The 25165-nt window shown below is 38.2% G+C and overlaps 1 protein-coding gene across 1 annotated transcript in view; it reads right to left on the bottom strand.

Moving 5' to 3' along the window:
- The window catches only part of USP6NL (USP6 N-terminal like), a 122438-nt gene that overhangs the window by 61127 nt on the left and 36146 nt on the right, over nucleotides 1–25165 (bottom strand). The window contains exons 2-3 of the mRNA XM_010001270.1: nucleotides 5360–5433; nucleotides 3423–3505 (exon numbers count right to left, since the gene is read on the bottom strand). Coding sequence (XP_009999572.1) covers nucleotides 3423–3505; nucleotides 5360–5433 — 157 coding nt within the window. The remainder of the gene's footprint in view (nucleotides 1–3422; nucleotides 3506–5359; nucleotides 5434–25165) is intronic.

The raw sequence follows: 25165 nt of genomic DNA, 5'->3' as shown, positions 1-25165 counted from the left end.
CAATCAGAATGCTATGTTATTTGGCAATAAGTTAGATAAAAAATTCCCCAAGTTGAGACTCTTGCCAGCAACACCATATGGCTTAAATGAAACATGACGACCACCACTTCCTTACAGCCTCACACAACAGTAATTGGTAAAGCCAAGTTTTCTACATTTTAGTCAATAATGAGATTTTATCTCTCTCTGGTTTATGTGTGCCTCTCATGTAGTTTATAAGATACCCTGCTGAAAACATACCCCTTACAACTGAGCCAGTTCCACTGACAATACTCCTCTTGGTTGCATTCTGCTTTGTATAGTCTGGGATTAAACATCTCAAGAGACAAGGACCCTCCAGCTCCCCACAGGGTTATTTTGCAGCTTAGCATATTTGCTGGAAACTTTCTTCTCACATCCAACTTCCCTCTAAAACTTCCCTTTATTCAATTCAAACCAGTCTCATTATTATAATGCTTTGGTACTTCTCAATGAACTTTCTTGTTCCCTAAATTCACTAGGTATTAATTCAGCATTTTTGTTTTTACATAGATGTTTTAATAACCTGTCCACACCAATTTCCCTTTAATATTGACAGTCAACTAGAATTTACATATTCATTTCCAGAACTGCAAAATAAAAAATGGTACTATGAAGAACAAATTCAATTGTGTTCACATGGCTGCAGCTATTAAAAATTTAAGGCAGTGCTAAAGAAAGATGGTCCTAACCATTGCAAACAGTAAATACAACAACCATCAGAACTGACCAAAGCTGCCCAACAGATATTTCAAACGTTAGTCTTAAATGAAGGTTAGCCTTAAGGTGAGATATTTCACCTGAAGTGAAATGTCATATCTCTTTCCAATCATGAGCAATATCTACACTGCTAGATAACAAGGCATCTTCCCTCTGCTACTCAATGTGTTCTCAGAAGAAAATCTGAACAGTTTTACCTACTTCTATGGGTATGACAGGAAGACTGTAGAGGTATAAGGATCTTCAGGTTCCCCAAGTTTACTAATTCCAAATTGAAACACAAATAAGGACACTGGGACACTAGAAGAACCATAGAGCTAAACTGAAACTACTCTAAAGAAAGTCTCTAGTCCTTACTTTCTCCTATCTTACTCTCAGTGGCAGGTTACACAGGCAGCTTGCATGCTTCATCCCACCAACCTTATCTCTGCTGCCCTATCAGTCATCAGCTGAGCTTTGGATGCACATTCACAGACCCAAAGAAAGCTGCAGACAGGATATAGCCAAGGAGAAAGAGAAGTTTATAAACTACCGATAGTAATCAAGGCCTATTGTACTCGAGCAAACAAATCCTAACTTTCCATCAGGTTTCCCACATGCAGTAGATACCTGATACAATAGACATTTTTCAGCTACTGAGTATTTTAACATGTCAGCACAAATAAGATTAGAAATCACTGCAGATCTCAACTTGAGTATGTTAAGTTTGATACTGTCCCCAGACTCTCACCTGTTTTGTCAATTCACACTGTAAACACCTGATAAATGGGTAATGAGAATTATGGGGTTTATGGGTGATAACCATTAAGGCAACTGTTTGAGGCTTTGGGTACATACTGCTTAGTTTCAAATTATTGTAGCAGTAAGAATTTATTTCAGAAATAGTAGATGGCACAGGCTCAGTATACATGAAAACCTAGACCACAGTTAAAATCTCAAGTGCAATATAAATTGCCTTTTCTGTATTTCTCCTACTAGGAGATATTTTATTTCTCAGGAAAAAGAAAACATCATTTGCAAGGAGTTTGCTTTAAAGAATCATAAAGCAGCCTTGACGCCACTCTCACATGCAATCTGTCTTACAATGAAACATCATGAGCATATAATCAAAAAATACCATACAATTAGAGAAAGACAGAGTACACAGATACATTATTAATTTGTACAGTGCCTGTGTTATACATATTTCAGATTTCATCCCTCAATGTTGACTATGGAGAGGATGAATTCTACATAAAATTTGCATTGGTGACTAATGACATCCTCCTTTCAAGTAGTTGTAAAGAGAGAGAAGGTCTCCCCTCAGCCTTCTCCAGGCTAAAGTAATGGTTTAGTGACTAAGGTCCATCTCCTCCCTACATCACAAGAAAGAACACAGTGTGATGGAAGGGTGCTCACAGTAGCTTGAAGTTACAGCTACAGCAGCAGCACAGAAACAAGCACACGGAGATTTGCCAAGCAGCACCTCCATAACCCCACCTCAAATATACTATGGCACTGGAGCCATGAAATCCAAGACTCCTGAAAACCGATGGCAGCAGCAACTGTAGCAGACATGGATAACATTCTGCCATAGAGGAAGGCAAATATCACAATACAATTAACAGGAAAAGTTCAGGAGTTCATAAGGAGACTGAAATCAAGAATCCAGTTGTAAATCTGAAGACCTATGATTCAATTCCTATTGAAATCAGTGATGAACTTAGCAGTGACTTCTGCCACTTTTGCACAAGAAACAATTCTGACATCCAGTCACCATTAAGAATGCCTAGAACTGCAGCTACAATACCAGACACACGGTGCTGCAGCTGTAGTTTACCAACAGAAAGATCTCTGTGTAAAATAGAACTGTTTGGAGGCCACATACCAAATTAATTCAGCCTGATGAAGTGAAGGCAGTCTACAGGTAAAGACTGCTGGTTTCACTGATAGCTTATAAAAAAAATGACATTACAAAACATGAGAGGGGAAAATCACCCCAAAACCAAAATACACACACCCTTCCCCCTGCCAATATTATAAAACTACATAGTTAGTATACAAGTTGGGTATTTCCATCTGTCAAACACAAAAGTCCTAAAACAATTTAATACTCTCATCCTTATTTGCCAAAAAGACACAGATTATTTGTCATAAAGGATAAAATACCAGAATTCAGTCAGGTATCCGATTTTAATTTATGATGAAACATTAGGTGTCAAATCAACAGTGACATCAGTACGGTTACTAAATACATTAAGTTAAATGAGATTTACCTTTGAAAGGCTGGGACACACAGTTTTTCATATACAACCATTTGTAAAGATCAACATTATAACAAAACATTTAAAAGTCCTTCCAAGAACTTCAAGTTTCTTTACACATAACCTTATTACTTAAAACCAAAACTTATCTGCAATTTAATTGAGCTTGAAATAATTTTTTTTTAGACTATCAATTTTTATTCCCAAATAAAACATTCAAAAACCTTTTGCTTCCTACACAGGATCAAGTTACAGAACTAAAAAACAGCTAGAAATTGAATTGAAAAGCACAGTGAAAGCTTACCCAAAACTTAAAACAGCATTTCCCAATGAGCTATTAAAAGACATCATACTTTCACCAAATAGGCAACACAATAACAAGCATAAATGATAATAGTAGCAAAGTCTTAATCTCATTTTCTTTTCAAGTTTGCTACTTACTGGAGAAACCCAAATCTGTCTGTGACTTTGTACAGACGGTAGTCAGCATCTTCCCATGGCTCAATCTGTGCCCCCTCTCGTCCCTAAAGGAAAGAATCAAAACAGAGCCAAATTAAGTTTTACAACACAATAAGCTAAGATACAGAAGACAGGATTTAACCACTCAAAACATAATTTTTGGGACAGAATGGTAGTAGGGTAGAGGAGGGGAAGGACACTAGTCCTAAACTGACCAGCCAAGAAATGGGAGAGTAGCACACCTCTCCCAGGCCTTACAACCAGTATTTTCAGGAAATAGGATTTTTCAGGATATGTCTTGGTCATTGCTACACACAGAATAAATTTCAACCACAGATTTTAACAGACTTATCAAAATCTCACGTGTTGTTAATCTTCACAATAGTTCATCAAGGTCCCTACACCATGCTCTATTTCTATAGTCCATGTTTCCTGAACCATCACATGACAACAGCACATACTGTGAATAATCTCAAGCTAAGATCTGTCCTGACTTCCAACAGCTGTCAAACAGAATGCAGCACAGAGGTTTCCCTCAGTGAAGCTCTCCTTCATGTTCCCTTCCTCTACTCCAATTGCCAATTTGCATAAGACTTGCAGAAACTTAAGTATATTTCCATTATCTATTCTTCCAGTTTGGGCTAGAAGCAGGTTGCTGGGTGTGGAGAAACGACCACTCAGAACACAAACCACATGCATGTTTTCTCCTTATTATAAAAACCACAGCCACTGACTTAAGTGCATTGTGCAAACTACCACTAAGTCTGGCATGCAAAATGTTTCATGAACTGTACAAACAAGTGTACTGCTTAGTACTCCAATGACACTTATAAAGTCCATAAGTATTGCAAGAATAAGTGAATAGGGTGTCGGCATTCTAGGCACACTCTGTGCCAGGCTTTTACTTCACAAGCACTTAAAGAAAAAAAGGTTATGGCCAGGGTATTTCTTCAGTTCCTCACAGAATAGAATCATTTTGGCTGGAAAAGACCTTTAAGATCATCAAGTCCAACCACTAACCTCACACACTGCCAAGTCCACCACTAAACCATGTCCCTCAGCACCAAATCTACACAGCTTTTAAATACCTCCAGGGCTGGTCAGTCCACCACTTCCCTGGGCAACCTGTTCCAGTGCCTGAAAACCCTTTTGATGAAGAAATGGTTTCCAATAACCAATCTAAACCTTCCCGGGCACAACTTGATGCCATTTCATCTCATCCTGTTACCTGGGAGAAGAGACCAACCCGCACCTCACTACATCCTCCTTTCAGGTAGTTGTAAAGAGAGAGAAGGTCTCCCCTCAACCTTCTCCAGGCTAAACAACTCCAGTCCCCTCAGCTGCTCCTCAAAGGACTTGTTCTCCAGGCCCTTAACCAGCTTTGTTGCCCTTCTTTAGACATTCTCCAGCCCCTCAGTGTACTTCTTGCAGTTAGAGGCTCAACACTGAACAGAGCATTCAAGGTATGACCCCACCAGTGCCAGGTACCCAGGGACAAGTACCATACACTCTGAAAAACTGTTCTTCACTCATCTTTTAAGTCTCTGATGATTTAAATGTTTCTATTACCATAACCAAAATATAATAAAAAGTAAAATAAGAGTCCTTCTGATCTCATAGATACACTGAGCATCCTCAAACATCCCAGTTTCATTACTTCTAATACATTACACTGCCTTAAAATACCCCCAAAGGAACTTGCTGTGCACCTGTAAAATAAGTTGAGTCATTATCCACAATATCCCCTGTGGAGAGAGAATTTATTTGACCCAAAGGCCAGTGTATCATGAAACCAGAAGATTAATACTACAGAGAGTATTTGAGACAAAAGCTAGTGGGAATCTTGATTCATTTTTTAAACATATACTACTAAGATTAATTATGAAATATATATAAACATTATTATCAAGTTGACTTACCCTGTCATACTTGGCAACTATTTCTGCTCGTTCTTGGGCAAGTTTGATAGCAGCATCCTGCTCAGCATCTGCACCTGTGGAGAATTAAAATAATGCTGTTCACATTGTCTCCCTTGTGAGCAAAGAACTGCAGCTAATACTTGGAATACAAACTTCAGCTTCAGAGAGAGCACTTAGATGCGGAAACGCCAAAACAATTATATCACAGCAAAGTATGACCTTGGTGCATGTCTTGAATACTGCTCAGATTAAAATACAATTATTGGATGGTATCCTAACTGCTGAGGGTATGACGTTCTTGATTTTTCTCCAAAGCAGACATTCAATAAAGTTAAAAAAATAGTATGCCACAGCCCACCAACTGAAAGACTGAAGAAAGCAGTAGAAGTTACTAGTTCCCAATTCCACATTCACATAGTCAGAAAAAGCCAGAACATACAGTACTGGTTTAAAACAAAAGTGTGAACTATTTACAGGATTTGTAGAGAGGGATTAGAATACTGATGAATGCTGAAGAAACACTGCACAACGTCATCTGACAAATTGCCTAAGACTTATTTCTCCGAGAACAGAGAAAGACTTCATTATAGTATCAGAACTGCAACTTGGGCAACCCAGAGTTGGAATAAGCATAAGGATATGACAACAGGAAGGTTCACAAGCAAGAAGAAAAAGATGTGTGGGTAAACATTGTACATCATCCTGCTGCAGATGTTTACTACAGCAGTGGTATCTGAACTAAAGTTCCAATAAACCTGGTTTGATCAAGAGAAGGTTTAGCAGACTGTGTAACAGAATTAGGTTCCCTGGCATTGTTCCCTTAGCAGAAACCACCTCTAGAACATGGACAGGAATGTAAAAAGGGCACCATGAAAAGTAAGAAAGATGCTTCTTTTCATATTCAATAACATAACACACTTCAATAACCCAAATGTGATTATGGTTTAGAACAAATTAGGGAAATTAGTTTTTATAAATCCTAAGTTTGTGACAGATCCAAGAGTTGGTTTGTTTCATTATTAAATAGCAATTATTCTAGATAAAGCCAAGCTTTAAAAAGGTTTGAAATAGTTTTCAAGCACACACTTATAAAAATAACTCCAGACATGTGGGTTTTCTTCACTATTTGGTACACAGCAACAAAATGAACTTCAGGAATTGTACAAACCAACCATCTGGGCCATGAAATAGAAAAACAGATTATATATTACAGTTTTCTATCACATAACATTGTTAATGCATTTCTGTGTTTAAACGTAGTACTTCTTCAATAAAATGTACCTACTTATTTCTCAAGATATTTAGACAAGAATTTGTGCCAAGGTGGCTTTCCAAGCCATCTGCTAGAGATTTAGCATGGTCTCTGCATGTTTTCATTTAAAGTTTCTTTAGGGGAATGCAGAGAGCACCTCAGTGTGTCCCATCATGGACACAAGCACCAGTGTTCAGACAACAGTGATGCTTGTCCCAAACTTCCCTAATGAAAAGTCTGACTGCTGCTTTAAAGATTTTATTTATGAAGCTACACTCCCGTTCTCCTCATTTTGCCCCTTTCTGCTTGTCACCATTCATATTGTCCCAATTTATTACAAAGCTTTGTCATTTTTTCCCCGTGTGCTCCAGAGAACCACTAGGCATCTATTTACACAATTATTTGGGGGGAGAGGGAAGGAAAGAAACAAACGGTTGATAATTGTATCTGCTGTATTTGGAAGTTGTGCATCTCTGTGCCACAACACTGATAAATAATTCCTTCCCTGTCAGGCGAGCAGCAAGGAGATTTATTTCTTGTTGCTCAGCCTGTGGTGTTGCCCAAACAGTGCAGTGTTCCTCCTGCTTCTCCAGGTGCTGGATCTACCTTTATTCCTAAGCTTAAAGCCGACGGAAAGACACAAAGTAATTCGGTCTCGGGGTTGTTTTTCTCTGTTGCAGTTTTATAGTGACTGCAGGACCCTGTTACCCAGCTACCTAGGTGAACACTAACCAATACACAACTCTTCCACATCAACAGCCATGCCCTTCTAGCACCCCTCCCCAGCACTGTCACCACACCAGGGCACAGACTGATCTCCACACTACTCCAAGCACATTCATGCGCTGTATATTCCAAACACAATTATAACAATCCATTTCTTAATCCTTTGCTAGTTGACACACTATGCCTACTAAACTGACAATGTCCACTAAAGCTACCAAATCTACACTGACATAAAGTAGTAGATGAAGCTTGGCATTACTTTCCAAGTGAGAAGCTAAAGGAACCACAATCAAAATTAAATTGCGTTTTTGTTTGTAAGACACAAAGGTCTCTGTCCTTACAATAAGTCTTTATAGAAGGCAAATTATAGGTTTTTTAAAAGTAAACTTTATGTTTACTTAGAAAGTTGACATTCCTTCAGAAAATTCAAGGGCTGAGCAATTCTAATCTTCACTTCTCCAATGGACAGATGTGGGAGAAAAACTTATTTGTTTCAAGTAGGGCTGCTGCTGGGCTTCAAGAAATAGGGAAAAATCCTATCACTTTTTCACAATAAAAGAAAGATTAGATTTGATTTGAGAAAGACTGTGGCTAAATAGTAAGTAGTCAATATTTTAATACATGGTGGTTAATACATTCAAGGAGTAACTAGTTAATATTTTTTTATTAACAGAATTTAAAAAATAGATTGCTACTTGAATGTCAAAAGGACATGCTCTTCAACAACACAGATAGAATAAGCAGCTCAAATCAGCACAGCAGCAGAAGTTGAAATGAAGTTTAAGCCCTTGCTTACAGGAATTCAAAACTGTATTTGCACCAGAAACTGAGTCCTGATTTACGCTGAAGAAGTGACCATGGCTTGTCTTCCTTTCCTCTGCATAAGTAAAATATGAAACCAAATTTGGTATGTTCTATGCCTCATAACAATTCAATTACATTTAGTGTGGAAATTACCATATTCATTGACTGTAAAATAATCCCCTTCACTTTCTGCCAGAATCATCTTAACCTTCTAGCTGCACTAAGATAGTTTAATGTCGCATTAATCCATCCATACTGAAAACCCAGAAAACAGCTTGAGACAGGGACAAGAGGTCATGTTTTGGGACATAAGCATAAAATAAGATTTTTCTTATAGGAGGATTTAAATATCTTCAAGAAACACTATGATTCTTGATAAAGTAAAAGCTAAATACAGGAACAAGAAAAAAATCTTCATGAACTATCTTTCTAGGCACAAAAATATATAACTACATCACTATGAAATGGAAGACAAGTAACCAGTATTCAAAAGTCTTTTCAGGTTTATCCAGTAAGTTTTATCTCACTAAAAGCAGTTTATGATGCAAAAAAAAAAGTATTATTAAATTTTCTAATTAAAAGTTAGCATTACATATTATGAACACCGTGTGATACTGGAAACCATGCAATCTCAGATGCTGTTGACATTAATACACAGTCAATTAAGTAGTACAGAAAACTGATTTTTACTAAAAACTTATGAAAATATATTATCAATTAACTAAAAAGAAAAGTATAATCACTGGTGATAAAATCTGCCAATGATGGTACACAGTGCATATACGTCCCCCCAGAAATTGGTCAGGCTTACAAGGTACAATAAGCTTGATTAAAACCCTGCCAATCAACACTGTCACACATGTAGCTTTTGAAAAATGTAAACCATGAAAAGAAAGACCAGGAAGAAAATTTTCTGAACAGTTGGCGTGATACATATAACAGCCCCCATCACAGTTTTTGTCCCTTAACACTGTCAATCTGACCTGCTTTCTGTATTTACAAATGTTACAAATGTGTAAGTTTTGAAAAGCAGCAAGCACAGAACTGAACTATCTTTACAGAAAATCAAACAGAAAATCCCAGTCTGTGATGGCATGAAAAAGGACTGACTCAACAATCAGATTACTGCATTTCTGCTACCCTTGGAAGACATTATCTTATTTGTCTGTGCTGCTGAGGTGATTAGTAAACTGCTGAATTTAAACTTTCAAAAGTATACTTAAGGATGGTACTAGAATTGGCCTCATTTTGCAACTCACTGATTTTAAAGTGCTAAAGAGTCAGACCTGATAAATTAGATTCCTGTGGACTGCCATCAGCCCTGCAAAGCAAGAGGAAAGCATTGTGTAGCATCAGTACAAGCTTTCTTCCTTTGTCACCATAATAAGACTCTCTCTTTAGCCCACCAATTATCAAAGAATCCAAAAAGATACTTTCTTCAGAACAGAAAGAGGTGATGGCATATAAGAAATGTGAGTAGCACAGGCAAAAAATTAAACTAGTCCTACAGAACCACACAACCCTAATTAGTCTCCAGTGCTTATTCTCAGAGAAGAAATACATGATCTGGAGATGCCAGCATTACTTAGTACTGACAAATTTACAGAACAATTCCAGGTGTTGCCCACTATTAGGTGGTCTCTGTGTGCATCATAATCATCACACTTAAAATTAAAACACAACATTTTTAAAGCTGAAGTTTTCTGGTTTTCATTTCAAACCCCTGTCCAGTTCAGACAATTGATCCAAAAATTGAAAAACATCATGCTAAATTAAAATAAATTCCTAAAACTTACAATAAACAGGTTTCTTATAAACTAACTGGAAACTCCCAGTTCCTACTTAAGTAGCTGCAATTCTAACTGCCTTGCAGCTTGCAAGGAATATTGGGGAGAACAGTTTACTTCTCCAGAATTCCAGATTCTTCCAGTCCTAAGGAAAAAAAACAAGTGCAATAAATTGAAGTGTGGAGGAACTGCTGATATTAATAGACATAATGCAAAGAAAAAATACATAATGTTCTGCTCTACAATAACCGCAGGACTAACTGGTATGGACCAACTACCATATGTGACATATTTAACAGCAAAACAACATATCTAAGTAAAGATCAACACTATTAAAGAGAAGATAAGGATGTGTCCTACAGATAGATGTAAAAATTAAATTCCTGCTATTAAAAAAAATTCTCAAGGATAGATATTTTTGCAAGAAACCAAGTACTGATACAGAACTACTGTTCGACAGATTTCATGCAATCTGAAAAAGAAATAATCCTTCCTTGATCTTTCCTTCATGCTATCTTCTCCCTTCTATTTCACAGGGAGAAACAGTAGCTGTACATGTAGGCATCCACAGACACCAGAGAACATGATCCAAGATCCCCCATCACTCACCTAAAGTACAGGTTTTTTAAGGGTGTGGGTGGGAAGGCAAAGAAAAGGAATAAATAAAATCGCTAATAATATATTTTTGTATTAATTTAAAATAGCAAGCTAAACATTGAGGATTCCTCTTTCAGCCCCAGCAGTGACTGGCTCTTCAAACAAAACGAGTGGGAACAGGCAGCAGCACTATTCCTTGTATTTCCAGTGGCCAAGGAGCAGCTGAACAGCCTGTGACAGCCTGGCAGCAGCTCGGCTGCTCCTAGTCAGGGGTGACTGTAGCACAAACAGCCCATAGTTACACCTGGTTTTCATTGCAAGGCCTGACCAAACTGAGCTGCTGCTGAGTGAGAAACTGTCAAAAGACAGTTAAATCCTGGTATTTCCCACAAGAAAAGCTTCTGCTCTTTTCAGTTTACTAAGTACTTGTATTTTGAACTCTGTTTGCCTAATCCTGCCTGGTTTCTAATTCTGCTCAGCTGCAGAACTGCAAAACAGTAAGCCACAGGATTTTAAAAGGTGATTTTCATCTGCAATCCACTGAGCCTGCAACTCTGGCCTGTGCAAAAGTAGTCATACCTATGGGAGAGATCTTTGGGGTGACTCTAACTCACTAGTGAGACTTCTCCTTGAAACCATCCAAAAAAAAAAAAAAAGCCTAGTTAGATAGAATACCTAGCACTAGCTTTCTCATCAAAGCAGCACAAAATGAGGACCACCAAGAGCCTCAACGTGCTCTTCACATGGATCACAAAAGTGTGTAGATACAAGGTACATGACAGCGTTATGCATTACCAGCAGCATAATGAATTGCCTCTCACATGTGTCATAAATGTAAATAATGCCTCTTTCCAAGTTGGTCAGTATACTAATAACACACTGAGTAATCTTATCCCATAAGCCAAAAAGACCCATGTACTCAGTCTAAAAACCTCCAAAGACTTGAAACATGTTAATTTGTTTTCCATCACTTCACTCAAATTCTTGCTTGTTTGCACACTACACATTCCACTGCACAAAGAGCTGCACTGGCACAAATTCCTGTCTGCAGGCACTACCACCAGCTGCTACACATCTACACATTCAACAAAACACATATCAGAGTGATAAATGAAACATTTCATAAGTCTCTGGGCATATCAGAAAGTCCCTTTAAAACCCAGGCTGTTTATTTTCCTTCCAGTTCGTTCCCACAAACATTGAAATAAAAGCCATGACAATATCCTTAATATTTTTTATGGGTTGCCAATGTTTAAAAGGAAAAATCTTGGTAAATACCTGTATATAGATACTAAACCTGCTCTGAACATAAAAGATTAAGCATCACGTATTGTATTTTATTTTTCTCCTCATGAAGCGAGAACTTTTAACATAGAAGTGAAATAGTTACATTCAGAAAAGCAATCCCTTTTGCATAGCAATACTTCCTCAGGAAGCATTTCCAGAAGCTGAGCGACATTTCTTCCACCATTAAACATTATTATCTACTGTAATAGTATTAAATGTTTAAAATTCAAGAGTTATCACTAATCCAAAATGAGAGAGAAGTAACACAGCACGTGACATAAACAATTAAAGACCAGTACAGAAAATAAAATGCCATTTTACCCGTCTTTAGATCGTGATTTTCTACCCAATCCTTGGAAAGCTCTGGTTTAGTCTTCATGAAGTAAATCTGTTTGTTTCTAGACCATATTCTAAAATCAGTTTATCAAAAATGAACAGGGGTAAGGTCTCCTCCACTTGCAGCATTTGTTTCACATAACCAAGCCACTAGACATGTGCTCCTTTTTCAAGACATAGCCTCTGGACAGTTACACGAGCTGCAGATACCCAAACAAAGATGCCATTTGTTAGTGAAAAGTGTCATGCAGGCACCATGCTAGTGTTCTCCACCCCAGCCCACAGCCCTGCATTCCAGCTAATAATAAACAAGAGGATTTGAACAAACAGCCTCAGAGAACACGGCTCCTGTAACACATCACTGTTATGCTCTTGGGTAAGAATTCTTACTGGTATTTACCAAGTGTTGCATGAAAAACATGATACTTAAGGGACTTACTAGAAATGCAGCTTGAAGAACCCTATTTCTGGCTTATTACTTAAGAAACCATGAAATTAAGTAACCCTAAAAATACAGTTTAGATTCCTGTTTGGCATTCCCTGCTTACATGATATACTTTTCATTTTAAACTTCCTTATTCTTCAGGGTATCCTGGGGACCTGAAACACTTGGGATGTCAAGGAATTGACAAGAATATTTTCACTGATGAAAGCATAAAAATTCCAGATTTAATATTGGTAGAATCCATCTGTATTTTGAAATCTGGTATACATTCAGCATTGTCAAAAGCTGAAAAACAAATCTCCATATCAAATATTCAAGGACACACACATCAAGCCATTCTCCTGCATAGATTTTAGTCCTTACACCTGCTCTCTCAAGCAAAATGTCTGCTGCTATGGGATGCTTGCAGCCAGAGGCCAGCCAATTCCATTTCTTGAGCTGAGCAAGTCAGAGCACACATCCTGCCAGACCTAGCTTGGAGATCTTGGTTAAGCTTCCAGCTCTTTTTGAAGCCAACAGAAAGATGATCAGTGGGATTGTTCAGCTTGGAGAAGAGAAGGCTCAGGAGGATCTTACCAATGGACATAAGTACCTGAAGAGAAGGCACCAAGTCACCAGAGCCAGGCTGTTTTCAGTAGTGCCCAGTGACAGGAACAGAGGCTATAGGCACAAACTGAAACACAGGAAATTCCCTCTAAATATCAGGAAACATTTTTTGTGAGGGAGACTGAGCAACAGCACAGGTTATCCAGGGAGGTTGTGGAGTATCCATCCTTGGATATATTCAAAAGCCATCTGGACATGGGCTTGGACAATCAGCTCTGTGTGGCTCTGCTTGAGCAGACGGGTCGAATCAGATGATCTGCAAAGGTCCCTTCCAATGTCAACAATTCTCTGGTTTCCTTGCACCCTGAAAAGTGGTAAAATGCCAGAACAGCAGATTTCGTTAAGTGCATTGGACTAGTCTTTTTTCCACAGGGACTAAAAAAAAAAAAAAGGTTCCTTCAATTGTTTTAATCTTCCTCCCCATATCGCCTGACACAGGACTGACTCTGGAAATGAGCAGCAGCTCCTTTGTCTTTACCACTGGATCCTACCCAAATCCAGGTGTTAATAGTTTAGTCTATAGTTTTCAGTATGAACTTAGACTAAACTAGTGTGATATCCACCACTAGATAAGCTGCCACTTCTGAGGGAATTTTCTTGCTGCTGACGTTTTTATACACACAGTAGTAATCTTCTTGCTGCCCAAAAATCACCTTCCATTTTTGCCATGATAGAATCTCTGAACTGGTTTTGTAAAACCAACTACTTTCTGTTTCCTTACCTGAGAGTATATCTGTGGGGAAGACAAAAAGAGCTGGCACACAATGAACACTAGTGCTCGTTTCAGGTTAACTGTCTCAGCAGATAACTGAACCACCTGATGTGGTGCTTAGGGACCGTGGTTTAGTGGAGGACTTGGCAGGGCTGGGTTCATAGTTGGACTTGAGCTTAAGGGTCTTTTCCTACAAAAACAATTCTATGAAAAAAAAGCTGCTTTTTAACACCAGCCATACTCTTCTGCCACACACTATGCTCAGACAGCATTAAGTTCAGAGATATATTAGATGGATATTTTTCTTATAGCTTTAACTGGTTTTCAAGTTTAGGATGTCTATTTTTGTCAGTGTTGTCAAGTATAGACATACACAGAGAAAATGGAAGATTTGGGTTAAGTTAAATTTTTCTCTACTCAGGAGAAAAAAAAAACCAACACAACAACAAAAAAACACTACAGTGTGAAACTACTTGTAAAATCAATATATTCAGCTGTGCTCTGCCAAAAAAAAACCCACTCCAGCAGCAAAATACAAGCACTTCTCCTTTCCTTGAAGAAAGATAATCAGCCTTTCTTCAGACTAGAATCTATTGTAATGTTACTGCCCAAGGACTAGTATTAGGAGGTGGAAGATATGAAAGAGTGGATTTAACTTCTCTAAAGAAACACAATTGGAACCTCATCTTAATGAAAAACCAAGTTTCAAGACAGCAGAATACTTGCAGTTCTACAGTTTCTCCTACGAGATGCTGCACAGTCACCAATGGAAAATGGTCATTTTGGAAATTAGTAGAATTAACTTCTATTAAAACCTATCTCAAAGCAATGTTAAAAAAATTCCCAATGGGTTAAAAACAAGAGCAGGAAAACCAAGGCAGCCTGGCTAAGCAATATGCCACAGAGGAAGTCTGTGTCAAACATGAAATTAGAATTTTGGAGTCTAATATATATTGCAAAGAATTTAAATCAACTACTCTTACTATCTTGCTTTTAAGCTGCAATTCACTAAAGGTCTTACAGGAACACTACTGATAGTAATCAATTATTGCAATATGCCTATAACTTTATTTTTATGAAGACAGCCTTCCTTATACATATTACTTTAATAGAACACTAAAAGAACAAAACTCAGAATAAACCAGCATTAAAACAGCAAAATAATACAGTCTAGTAAAACACAACTTGGGCATTCACTTAGTCTTAACTGGCAACTGGTTTTTATGTGCGTTTCATATAAATAAGTACGCCTTAAAATTAAATCATGTCCATCAGCCACACCTGCTACTAACCCTGTTGGAAGCTGCAGTGTGAATGCTCATGTCATCACCTCACTATTGAGCCTTATGAATGTTACCACAAGGGTTACCAAGAGGAGCGACAAGAACTGGCAGGGTTCTACTGTAATTCCATTTTACAAAGTGTTGTGTGTGCAGTCATGAGCCAAAAGATAATTAATTTGCTGAAGGTTAACAAAATCAGTTGCCAAGCCAGAAGAAACCATAATTGCTAATTTGTGACAAGCTACACTGAAAAGAGTAAGCCCAATTTTGAACAATACTACTTTACTGTGAGAAAATGAGAAATAAAAACCACAACATACAACCAACCCTCCCTGCTCAAGACTCTGTCAACACAATCCAAAACATCTATGACAGCTCTTAACAGACCAAAACGTAAAGGCTTGGGCTGTGTATAATTTGGGGCTTGCCAATACATTAAGACTGGTCTGACTTGTGCAACAACTAGCTCATGTCTGATGTCTGAGCTTAAGTCACCCTTTGTTCTCCTTCCCAAGGGTGTAGGAGGCATCTGGCCTTTTCACTAGTTTATTACTATTTTTCTCTTTCCTCGCTGCTATGAAAGGGCAGCATTATGACCATCACGAAGTGGTTTTTCACCTATACATTTCATCTTTAAGGAGATGTAAACACTATGCTGACTTCAGCAGCTGCTCAAGTGGTTATCAGAACAGATTTACATTTTCACTGTTCAGCAAGATAAGAGAAAGCCTTGTTACTGCAGCACCTCATAACCCAGCAGCAAAGAAACAACGAAGACACAGTCTTCAAGGAAAAAGACAGGAGGTTTCCTACTATATGGAAATCATTTTACAGTCTTCTACCAAAGATTAAATTTCCTGGAACTCCGGCTTTGCCTAGATCTGATCTTGCTGTAACATGGAATCTGTTTTCATCTACAGCCCATGAGTATTACTCCCACACTCCCCTTGAAATCCATGACCTTTCCCAGTACTAGTCCTTGCCTTTATAATTAATGTCTAATAAAATATGCTGTAAATCAGCTGCTGTATTATGTGGTAAGGATCAGACACTTGACCACTGAAGCACTATTGGCAAATAAAAAGCAGGAATATTCCAGGAATTTTACCCTCAAACTAATGTAAATCAAGTAATCCTTCCCACACTAGTGCCTTTTCAAATAGTGGTTACAACTTCATAAGTAAATTCAGCTCAAAATGCCATTTTTTTGATCCCTTGTACTTTAAAGTATACTATATTTGCAGTCCCCAAAGGCTTTAGAAAACTGAAATTGCCCTTCTGCACACTAACACCACTCATACTTCCTTTAACAGTGACAGGCTACGAAACATACAAGCAAAACAATCTTTCAGCAAGACTGAACATAACAGTTCTCGGCAATAAATATCCCCTTCGTTTTCCCAATGCCATACATCAGGGTGAAACATAAAAATCATTCTTCCCAGCTACATAAAAGAACTTTTTTTTGGACATAATTTCAGATATCCTGTGTTGTACATCTTCATTAGTAGTAGACCGTGAATGTTTCATAGTATTAAGATTTGCAGCATCAATTTAAACAGTAGAATGTTCTAATATTTTAGATGCTAACACAAGCCAGAACATTTCATAAGAAGAGTTATGCTTCCCACATCAACAGACTTAAATGTAAATAGTCAGATGCCACACTGCACTAATTATGTTAAGCTTCCCGATTAATCATTTTTATCTCAGCATTAGTCAAAATTAATGGAGCAAACCATAATTATAGAGTTCAGCATTAATGATGTGAAGTCTATTTCCAGTTTAAAGCATCACCAGAACAACACCCATGCATTCTGTGGAAGAAGTTTTTGAAAGAGGCTCTTATTTTTCAGGTACCTGTTTCATTCTTCCTCTATGGGTAGAGAAGTTACAGAAGTTCTCTAGGTACACAAATTTAATCTATCTTTTCATCATTTTACTGGCTAACATAAAAAGGTTTGTTTCTCTACACAGAAAATCTTTGAATACTCTGATATACACACAGTCCAACTCATCATTTAATTACACAGTCAATTTAACAGATTAAGACAGGAAGAAAAGGGGTTTTGTTTTTGTATTAGATGTTATTCTGCCAGTTAGGAAAACTAAAAAGCTTCAAGTCAGCTCAGAAAAACACCAGCACTGACCTAAAGTGGCAGGATAACAACTTTACCAGCTTCATGGGGAAGAAGAAACACCCCTGGACCTGCCCAGTGACCACAAGCTATTACCTAATGGCTGACACTACATTCTTGCTCAGTTAAACACGCTGCTGAAACCTCATTGCACCTTGCACGATACGGAAAAGGAAGCGTTTGCAAACAAGCAACAGATGAGCAGCTACTGATAGCACCAGCTTGTACTGACCAGCTGCACACACACTTCCAATCTTTTATTTTGCTGTCTTCTCCTGGAAGACACATCACGAGGCACCCAGGGATTAGTTCTTCCTCAGAAGTGTGAGAAAACCAGTCTTCAGCCTCTGTCCACACGTCAGCTTGAGTCTCCCACAGGCAGAGTGAATTCTCTGCCTATCTGGGCACAGCCTCCGCAAGAGGAAATCTCAGGATTTATTTTGATGTTTTAAGCTCAGTTCCACCTCGGTACACAACAGGAAATTAAAATCTTGAATAATGTAAAAGCTCTGGCAGGATGAAAGAGGATTTCTTGCTTTTTTCCACCAGATTCATGTTGCACTAGTTGCTATAGGCTCCTGGACAGGCTGTTGTGATCACACCACAGAGTGTGAATCTAAGGTGTCACTCCACTCACCACAGCGATACACTGAAAGAACCATGAAAAATCACAGTACCCGTACAGAGGAGCTGCAAGGCCCTTCTGTATTAAGCTTTAATTATCAACTTAATATACTAAAAGTGTTTTCACACAAAATACTGGGTTACATGCTAGAGCTCAGTTTACCATAGCTGAACAGTTTTCTTCAGCAACTGCGCTATTCATTTTTCAGCAGATCAACATGTTAACTGCAATAAAACCGTAAGTACAAACAGGATCCTCTAAGCAAATCCTTTGAAAAGTGTGAATGGCACCAAGAAGCTCCCATGACATTAAACCTACTCTTAGTGACTATGATAAGTTTGAGTAAGTCCACAGCAAGACATGAAGGGAAACTGAGATACCTTCCTGCTTAGAATAGCAGTCATGTCTACATGGTGCAAAGTAGAGTTGCTTCGAAAAGATCTGAGCAATCAGCTACTTAAAATATCTGTCATTCATTTAATTAAAAGCTAAAATTAAATTTGGGAGAGAAAAAATCACCAAAATCCCTCCTGAAGATACGAAATTATGTTAAATGTCATGCAACCCTATATCCATCCTTCTCATGTTTATAAAGTGGTTATAGGAAGGGCTGGAGAAATAAGAGACAACCAAATGATGGGTAAACAAATTTGTTAAGCAGCAGCAGAAACTAGGGAAGAAAATGCTATCAGTTTCTTCATCCTTGTTATGAGAAAAGGAAGTTGGTGAGAGACAAGAAGCTCCTGTTGTTTTCAGTTTCACTGACTGAGGACTGGTAAACAAAACAAAGTAAACAGCCATGGCATTTCCCATGCAAAACAGGAATTAGGGCTTTCATGGCTGTCCTCTGCTCTTTGGGTCCCAGCCTCCAGGCAAAGGAAAACAATGCAGAGCAGCTGCAATAGAACCCAATGGCATACTCACCAAATTGGCATCAGGTTCTGGTCATACTGTTATTTAGCAATATCAGTACAAATTAATTTGCATCCATATAGTTTGCACCAGCTAAAACAGTTACTTATATAAAACTCCAGAGTTTGGTTACAACAAAACAAAACATTAATCCCTCAAACTTTGCGGATCTTAACCCACAAAACACCAAGATAAACCTACTGGCTACATTATATCCATCATTATTCCATTATTTTTTTCTAGATATAGCACCTAATTGTTTTTCAGATTTAATCTATTCATAAAACTTAGTACAGTCTGGCAAAGAAGATTGTTGGGTTTTTTTCCCCAATCTCTGTTGGAGTGACACCAGCTAAGCACAGACAATGCTGAGATCCCATTATCACTGAGAGGGAAGCATAAGGCTGCAGTAGTATAGGACAACAAAAATGAAAACACTTTTGTTTGAATATTTTATTTTAAAGGATAACACAAGCTAATCAGAACAGCATTCTCCACAGAGGATGTACATCATCTACTTGTTCAAGTAAGAGATCAGAGTGAGATGTACCATTTGGCTCATTCTTTAGATACATTGTTTACTTCAGACACTGATTATAATACTTATTCTGCTATTGCACAGAAACAGTTACATTAGTAATCAGTGCATGCCAACATTTGACTCCGGTTCAACAACGTCCTCCCCCTCCCACCCAGGTAGGGAAGGAGAGAGAGAAAAAGAGACTTGGCTGGATTGAAAATTAAACTACACAGCTTTAATTAAACTCTAATGGTAGAAGAAAATATATACAATTACATACAAATGTGTTCAGATATGTGCAAAAGCCTCTTGCCTCCTCCCACCCCCAGCAAATCCCACAGCATCTCCTGAGCTGGGAACAGTCCCAAAAAATCCCAGAGCTGCTGCTGGAGAGAGCACAGAGTGATGAGGGTCAGGAGAGCTCCAGCCTGGGGGTCGATGGTGATGGATGGATGGAGTCCTCCCCAGACACTGGCCATGAAGGGAAGAAGAAAGAAGGAAGTTGTCTTCTCTGATCTCTGACCTTCCGATAAACCTACTGGCTACATTATATCCATCATTATTCCATTATTTTTTTCTAGATATAGCACCTAATTGTTTTTCAGATTTAATCTATTCATAAAACTTAGTACAGTCTGGCAAAGAAGATTGTTGGGTTTTTTTCCCCAATCTCTGTTGGAGTGACACCAGCTAAGCACAGACAATGCTGAGAGATCCCATTATCACTGAGAGGGAAGCATAAGGCTGCAGTAGTATAGGACAACAAAAATGAAAACACTTTTGTTTGAGTATTTTATTTTAAAGGATAACACAAGCTAATCAGAACAGCATTCTCCACAGGGGATGTACATCATCTACTTGTTCAAGTAAGAGATCAGAGTGAGATGTACCATTTGGCTCATTCTTTAGATACATTGTTTACTTCAGACACTGATTATAATACTTATTCTGCTATTGCACAGAAACAGTTACATTAGTAATCAGTGCATGCCAACATTTGACTCCGGTTCAACAACGTCCTCCCCCTCCCACCCAGGTAGGGAAGGAGAGAGAGAAAAAGAGACTTGGCTGGATTGAAAATTAAACTACACAGCTTTAATTAAACTCTAATGGTAGAAGAAAATATATACAATTACATACAAATGTGTTCAGATATGTGCAAAAGCCTCTTGCCTCCTCCCACCCCCAGCAAATCCCACAGCATCTCCTGAGCTGGGAACAGTCCCAAAAAATCCCAGAGCTGCTGCTGGAGAGAGCACAGAGTGATGAGGGTCAGGAGAGCTCCAGCCTGGGGGTCGATGGTGATGGATGGATGGAGTCCTCCCCAGACACTGGCCATGAAGGGAAGAAGAAAGAAGGAAGTTGTCTTCTCTGATCTCTGACCTTCCTCTAAGCTTACAGAGATATATGGAATGGAGTATCTCTGGCCAATTTTGTTGTCTGTCTAACTCAGCCTCCTATGGGGTTGATCATAGATATCCCCATAGTGTCTGAGCCAGCAGAGTAAAGGTGTGACCTTGGAGACCCAGCAGTTACAAAAACATTCCACCGTTATCAGTCTTAGTTGGAACACTCTGGTGCTAGTTAAAAGAAAGCTTACTGAAGAAAAAAAATAAATCAGTAAAAGGAAAATTGGCTTCATTCTGGCTCAAACCAGGACAGTGCACTAACAGACATATTATTAATAATTTCTTTTTACTGGTTTATAGGAAGATTAGAAACAAGGTACCTTAATGACACTGAAAAACCTACTGTCAAGTTTCCAATGCCACTTCCCTCAAAATCAATACTTTTATTTCAGTACTGGTGCAAGATGAAGAGCTACAAACACATGCTGCAAAGACCTCAGGAAGTTTCTGCCACAAGACAAATACGAGGTTAATTCTTGACTAGGCCCTGTGCACAGACATCAAGCAAAAAATCTATTTCTTTGTTAATGCTTAAGTCAATGATGCAGTAAGGATGGTAATGAAGATCTACTTTTTTTTTTACCACTATGCTGTTTTTAAAAAAACCAACAACACACAACAGAAAAATTTGTGTCATAGACTCTCAAATCTCAGCTGAAAATGACCTGAAATGGCTCAGAAGCATTTCTGAACTCAATACACAGAAGAAAGTCTACTTCATCTAATCTGATCACTGACACAATACTTTGGCAACACCTATTCCAAGTTACAAGGATTAGCTCTGGAATAATACACAAATGAAGCCTTTTATGGATTTCAGTCCTGTTCAATAACCTCTTTCATTCCAAACAGATTGCTCTCAGCCTCTGAAAATTTCACGTGCCTTGCAGAATCAAAATCCACAGTAAGAGGCAAGACGCTGTTGAGCCCATGGAGCCACATCCAGCAAACAAACATCCGGTAAACTGGTAAAAGCAGACTAACTGCAGAGTCTTCCCATAGAAGGAAGGGCGACACAAGCTGTCCTCACTATTACAGAGTAAGAGGAAGAGCACAGCTGTACTCAGTGAAGCACAAGTTGAGATTTAAACATAGATCCACCCACTGTCTGCACTGTGCTTGCATACAAGCAGCTAGAATATTCAGTGCTTTGGGGAGGGTTCAAGTTCTCATTTGTGCAGCCTGGACAGACCAGGAATGACAGGCCTGACTGGTTAGCCAGACATCAACAAAACATCAGAACTCAACTCCTCAACAAGAAGATAGCTTTGAGCTACAGCCAGCAGCTACAGATACAAAACTTACTGGTCAAAGCACCTGGTCTGCCTAAATTACCTTTAAATCCTCTTTTTTACTTAAAGATATAGCCATGGTGGTCAGACAGCTAACTCTCCCATGAGGCACAACACATTCTGGAATTCAACAACTTCACATCAAAGTTTAACAAGTTCAAGCCTGAAATTTTAATCAGTGAAGCTGAGCCCAAAGTAATTTGCAAAGGAGAAAAATGCACCTTAGTTATGAATTTTGGTTCCCCCTTACCACTGAAGACATTTCTTCAGTACACCTTAGAATCCCAACTTTGCATTTCTGATTTTACTATAAACAAAACCAAATTATCTCCTTGAAACAAGAAACTGTAATGTAGTACACAACAAGGAATCACCTCTGCAAAATTATTCCCAAAATGTCAAGTGGTAAGATACAAAATGAAGAAACTGACTGTAACAAACGTTGCTTCAGTTACAGCATTTTGGAAGGATCAAGTTACCAATCTAGTGGCCTCAAATTCTAGGAAAATCCAACAGCCTTTCATCAATTCTTCCCTCTGCAGAACAATTAGTTGTTAACTGTCATCACATAAGTCTGAACGTGAGTGAAAGTTACCAGGTGTTTATCCTGTTTTCTAATATTTTCTGGAATTGGTTAATTTAACCAATTATGACAAGAAGTGCTTGGAACAATTTATAAAGAACTCAGCCTACACTGAGTCTGGGAGAAGAGAGCAAGTTTATTTTAATATAAATCACAGTAAAGACAACAGCTTTTGGTGCATGTTAGCCACAAGTACAAACTTCACTGTACTTAGCCTAGAAGTTCTCTCTTTTATTCTTCTTCCCTACCTCACTTTATTCCCTGGCATAGAAAAAACAAGGGGTGTAACTACTGAACACTATAAAGTTACTGGCACATACTCTTCACTTGTCAACACTCACTGTTTTGGAAGAGCACATTGAACCTAAAAATTGACAACAGGGACCAACAGTTCATGTTTATTGTGGTAATGTGCTATAAAATATAGAAAGCATCAGTACTTTGTACTAGAGTTAAGATAGGCCATTTAATCCCAGAGTAAAATTCAAGTAATCTCAGGCACACTTTCTTGACACGTTTCTCTGAAAAATTAAGTCAGATGCATGGGGAAGCTCTCTCTGATTAAAACACTATCACAGCCATTACTGTTCAGGTGCTATTGAGTTGAGATGGCGTTTGACTGAATCACAGGCTCCAATACTAAGTCATATTTTTTTCAGATAACCAGGCAGATCTTTGAGGTGTTTAAGTGAAGGCACAAGACAAATACATAGATTTTCAACCCACCTAGTCAGCATTTACCACATTAAAAATCCTTAGTGGGAATGAAAAGCTACTGAGATTTTCAGTGGTCCACACCTGCTCTGATGATGTGGATGCAAGCAAAGGCTGTAACCCATAGCTACAACAACCAGAATGTCAGGGCTGTTGAAGAACAGCAGAACCAGTGGGGCCTGGGTCAAGACGCTGCAATTTGTACACACAGGGTAGAGGAAAGGACCTGTGTAATTGCTTTCTGCTAATAGAAAACATACCGAGACCTGAGAAGCAGAAGTGACAATTTACAAGTCATGTCTAATGAAAAACACAAACATGAACTAGATGAAAAGAGGTTCGGGGGGTGGGAAGTGTGATGTATTATTTAGGGAATAGCATTTTAAGCGGATGATGTACAAAACTCCAAGTATATAATTAGCTGTCAAGTTAAAGCATGTAGGGGTCATCATCACTAAGGAAGAGACTTAAAGCCAACAGAAAGGAATTTTAAAACTCTACTTACATCACAGGTATTTTAATGCACAAAACTACAGGTAAGCAACCCAAAAATAAAATTAAAAGAAAAAACTGAGCTGCACTAAGATTCTGCTATTTTGTTACACAACTAATTCCCTCAGATTTGAGTACCAATTTTCCCATTGCCTTGCACCTGTTTTCTTCATTCACACCTGTACATTAGACCAGCAGCATTTCATCTCCCTGCATACTCAAACAGTGCTGAAATAGAAAAAAATAAAAATAAAGATAACTCATGGGAATTTCCTTTCTGTTAATACAAAGGCAAAACAACCACACAGGCTGGGAAAAATGGAGAAGAAATAACACACAAAAAGTTGTTCCAGAAGTCAGCGCAGAAGGGTCTACCAAAGTATAAGAAACTTTTTGAACATCAGAAAACCCATGAACAGAGAGAAAAGCACAGCTGGTCTCCAAAGGCCACACAACTGAGACCTGTGAAAAAAAAAAAACAACTTATCCACAGGAAAGGGATACAAATAAGCTGACTCTATTTTTATTTTCCTTTAAAAGTGTTACAGCTACCTTTTAGTTTGCTCTAAGTTAATCAATAAGGTTACCATACAAACGAGGAGCTACCATATTTACTAGCTACTGTGATGGTCTGACTGTCAAATACAACTGCTATGTGGCCACTCCAGGGTAGGCAAAACTGATTTAATATTCTCAGACCTCAGATATAATTATTTATCAGAGAAATTTCTATGATATTACTATTGCAATACCAGGCAGTTCACTGATACATCACTTAGCCATCAGTATTTGAAGTTCAAGTTTACAAGTTCATATAAATAGAATACCAAACAGGTACAGACTTTCACATGAGGCTACAGGATTCAGATCAAATTCTTAATTAAAGACTTTTCAGATTTGTCTCAGAGTGAAGAAGAATGGTTTGGAAACAAACTAATCTATAGTTGTTTCAATTGTATTGGGAAAAAAGATATTTCAAAATAATAAGGTAACATAAATAGCTTTCATGTTACAGCAGTTCTGTAACATTTTTGCATTATATTATTCACAAATCTGAAGCAAAAAATATATATTCTTTTTAATTATTGTTTCTTTGCTTAGTTTTTATTTGGAAGCAACTATTCCTGCTACTAAGAAATCTATTAACTGATGAAAGTTGCATGAGAAGTAAAAGGACAACAAGAATACTTTGGGGAAGGAAAGCTCATACAAAATACTGCAGAAAACTTGTCATTAAAAAGGAATCAGAAATTGTCAAGAAAGGCAGCTTAGTGAAGTAAACAAAG

The sequence above is a fragment of the Chaetura pelagica genome, unplaced genomic scaffold (genome assembly GCF_000747805.2).
Source record: "Chaetura pelagica isolate M959 unplaced genomic scaffold, ChaPel_1.0 scaffold66, whole genome shotgun sequence".
In the NCBI taxonomy this organism is placed as follows: Eukaryota; Metazoa; Chordata; class Aves; order Apodiformes; family Apodidae; genus Chaetura; species Chaetura pelagica.
The sequence above is the reverse complement of the archived record's forward strand: the minus strand, read 5'-3'. Positions and strand labels throughout refer to the sequence as shown.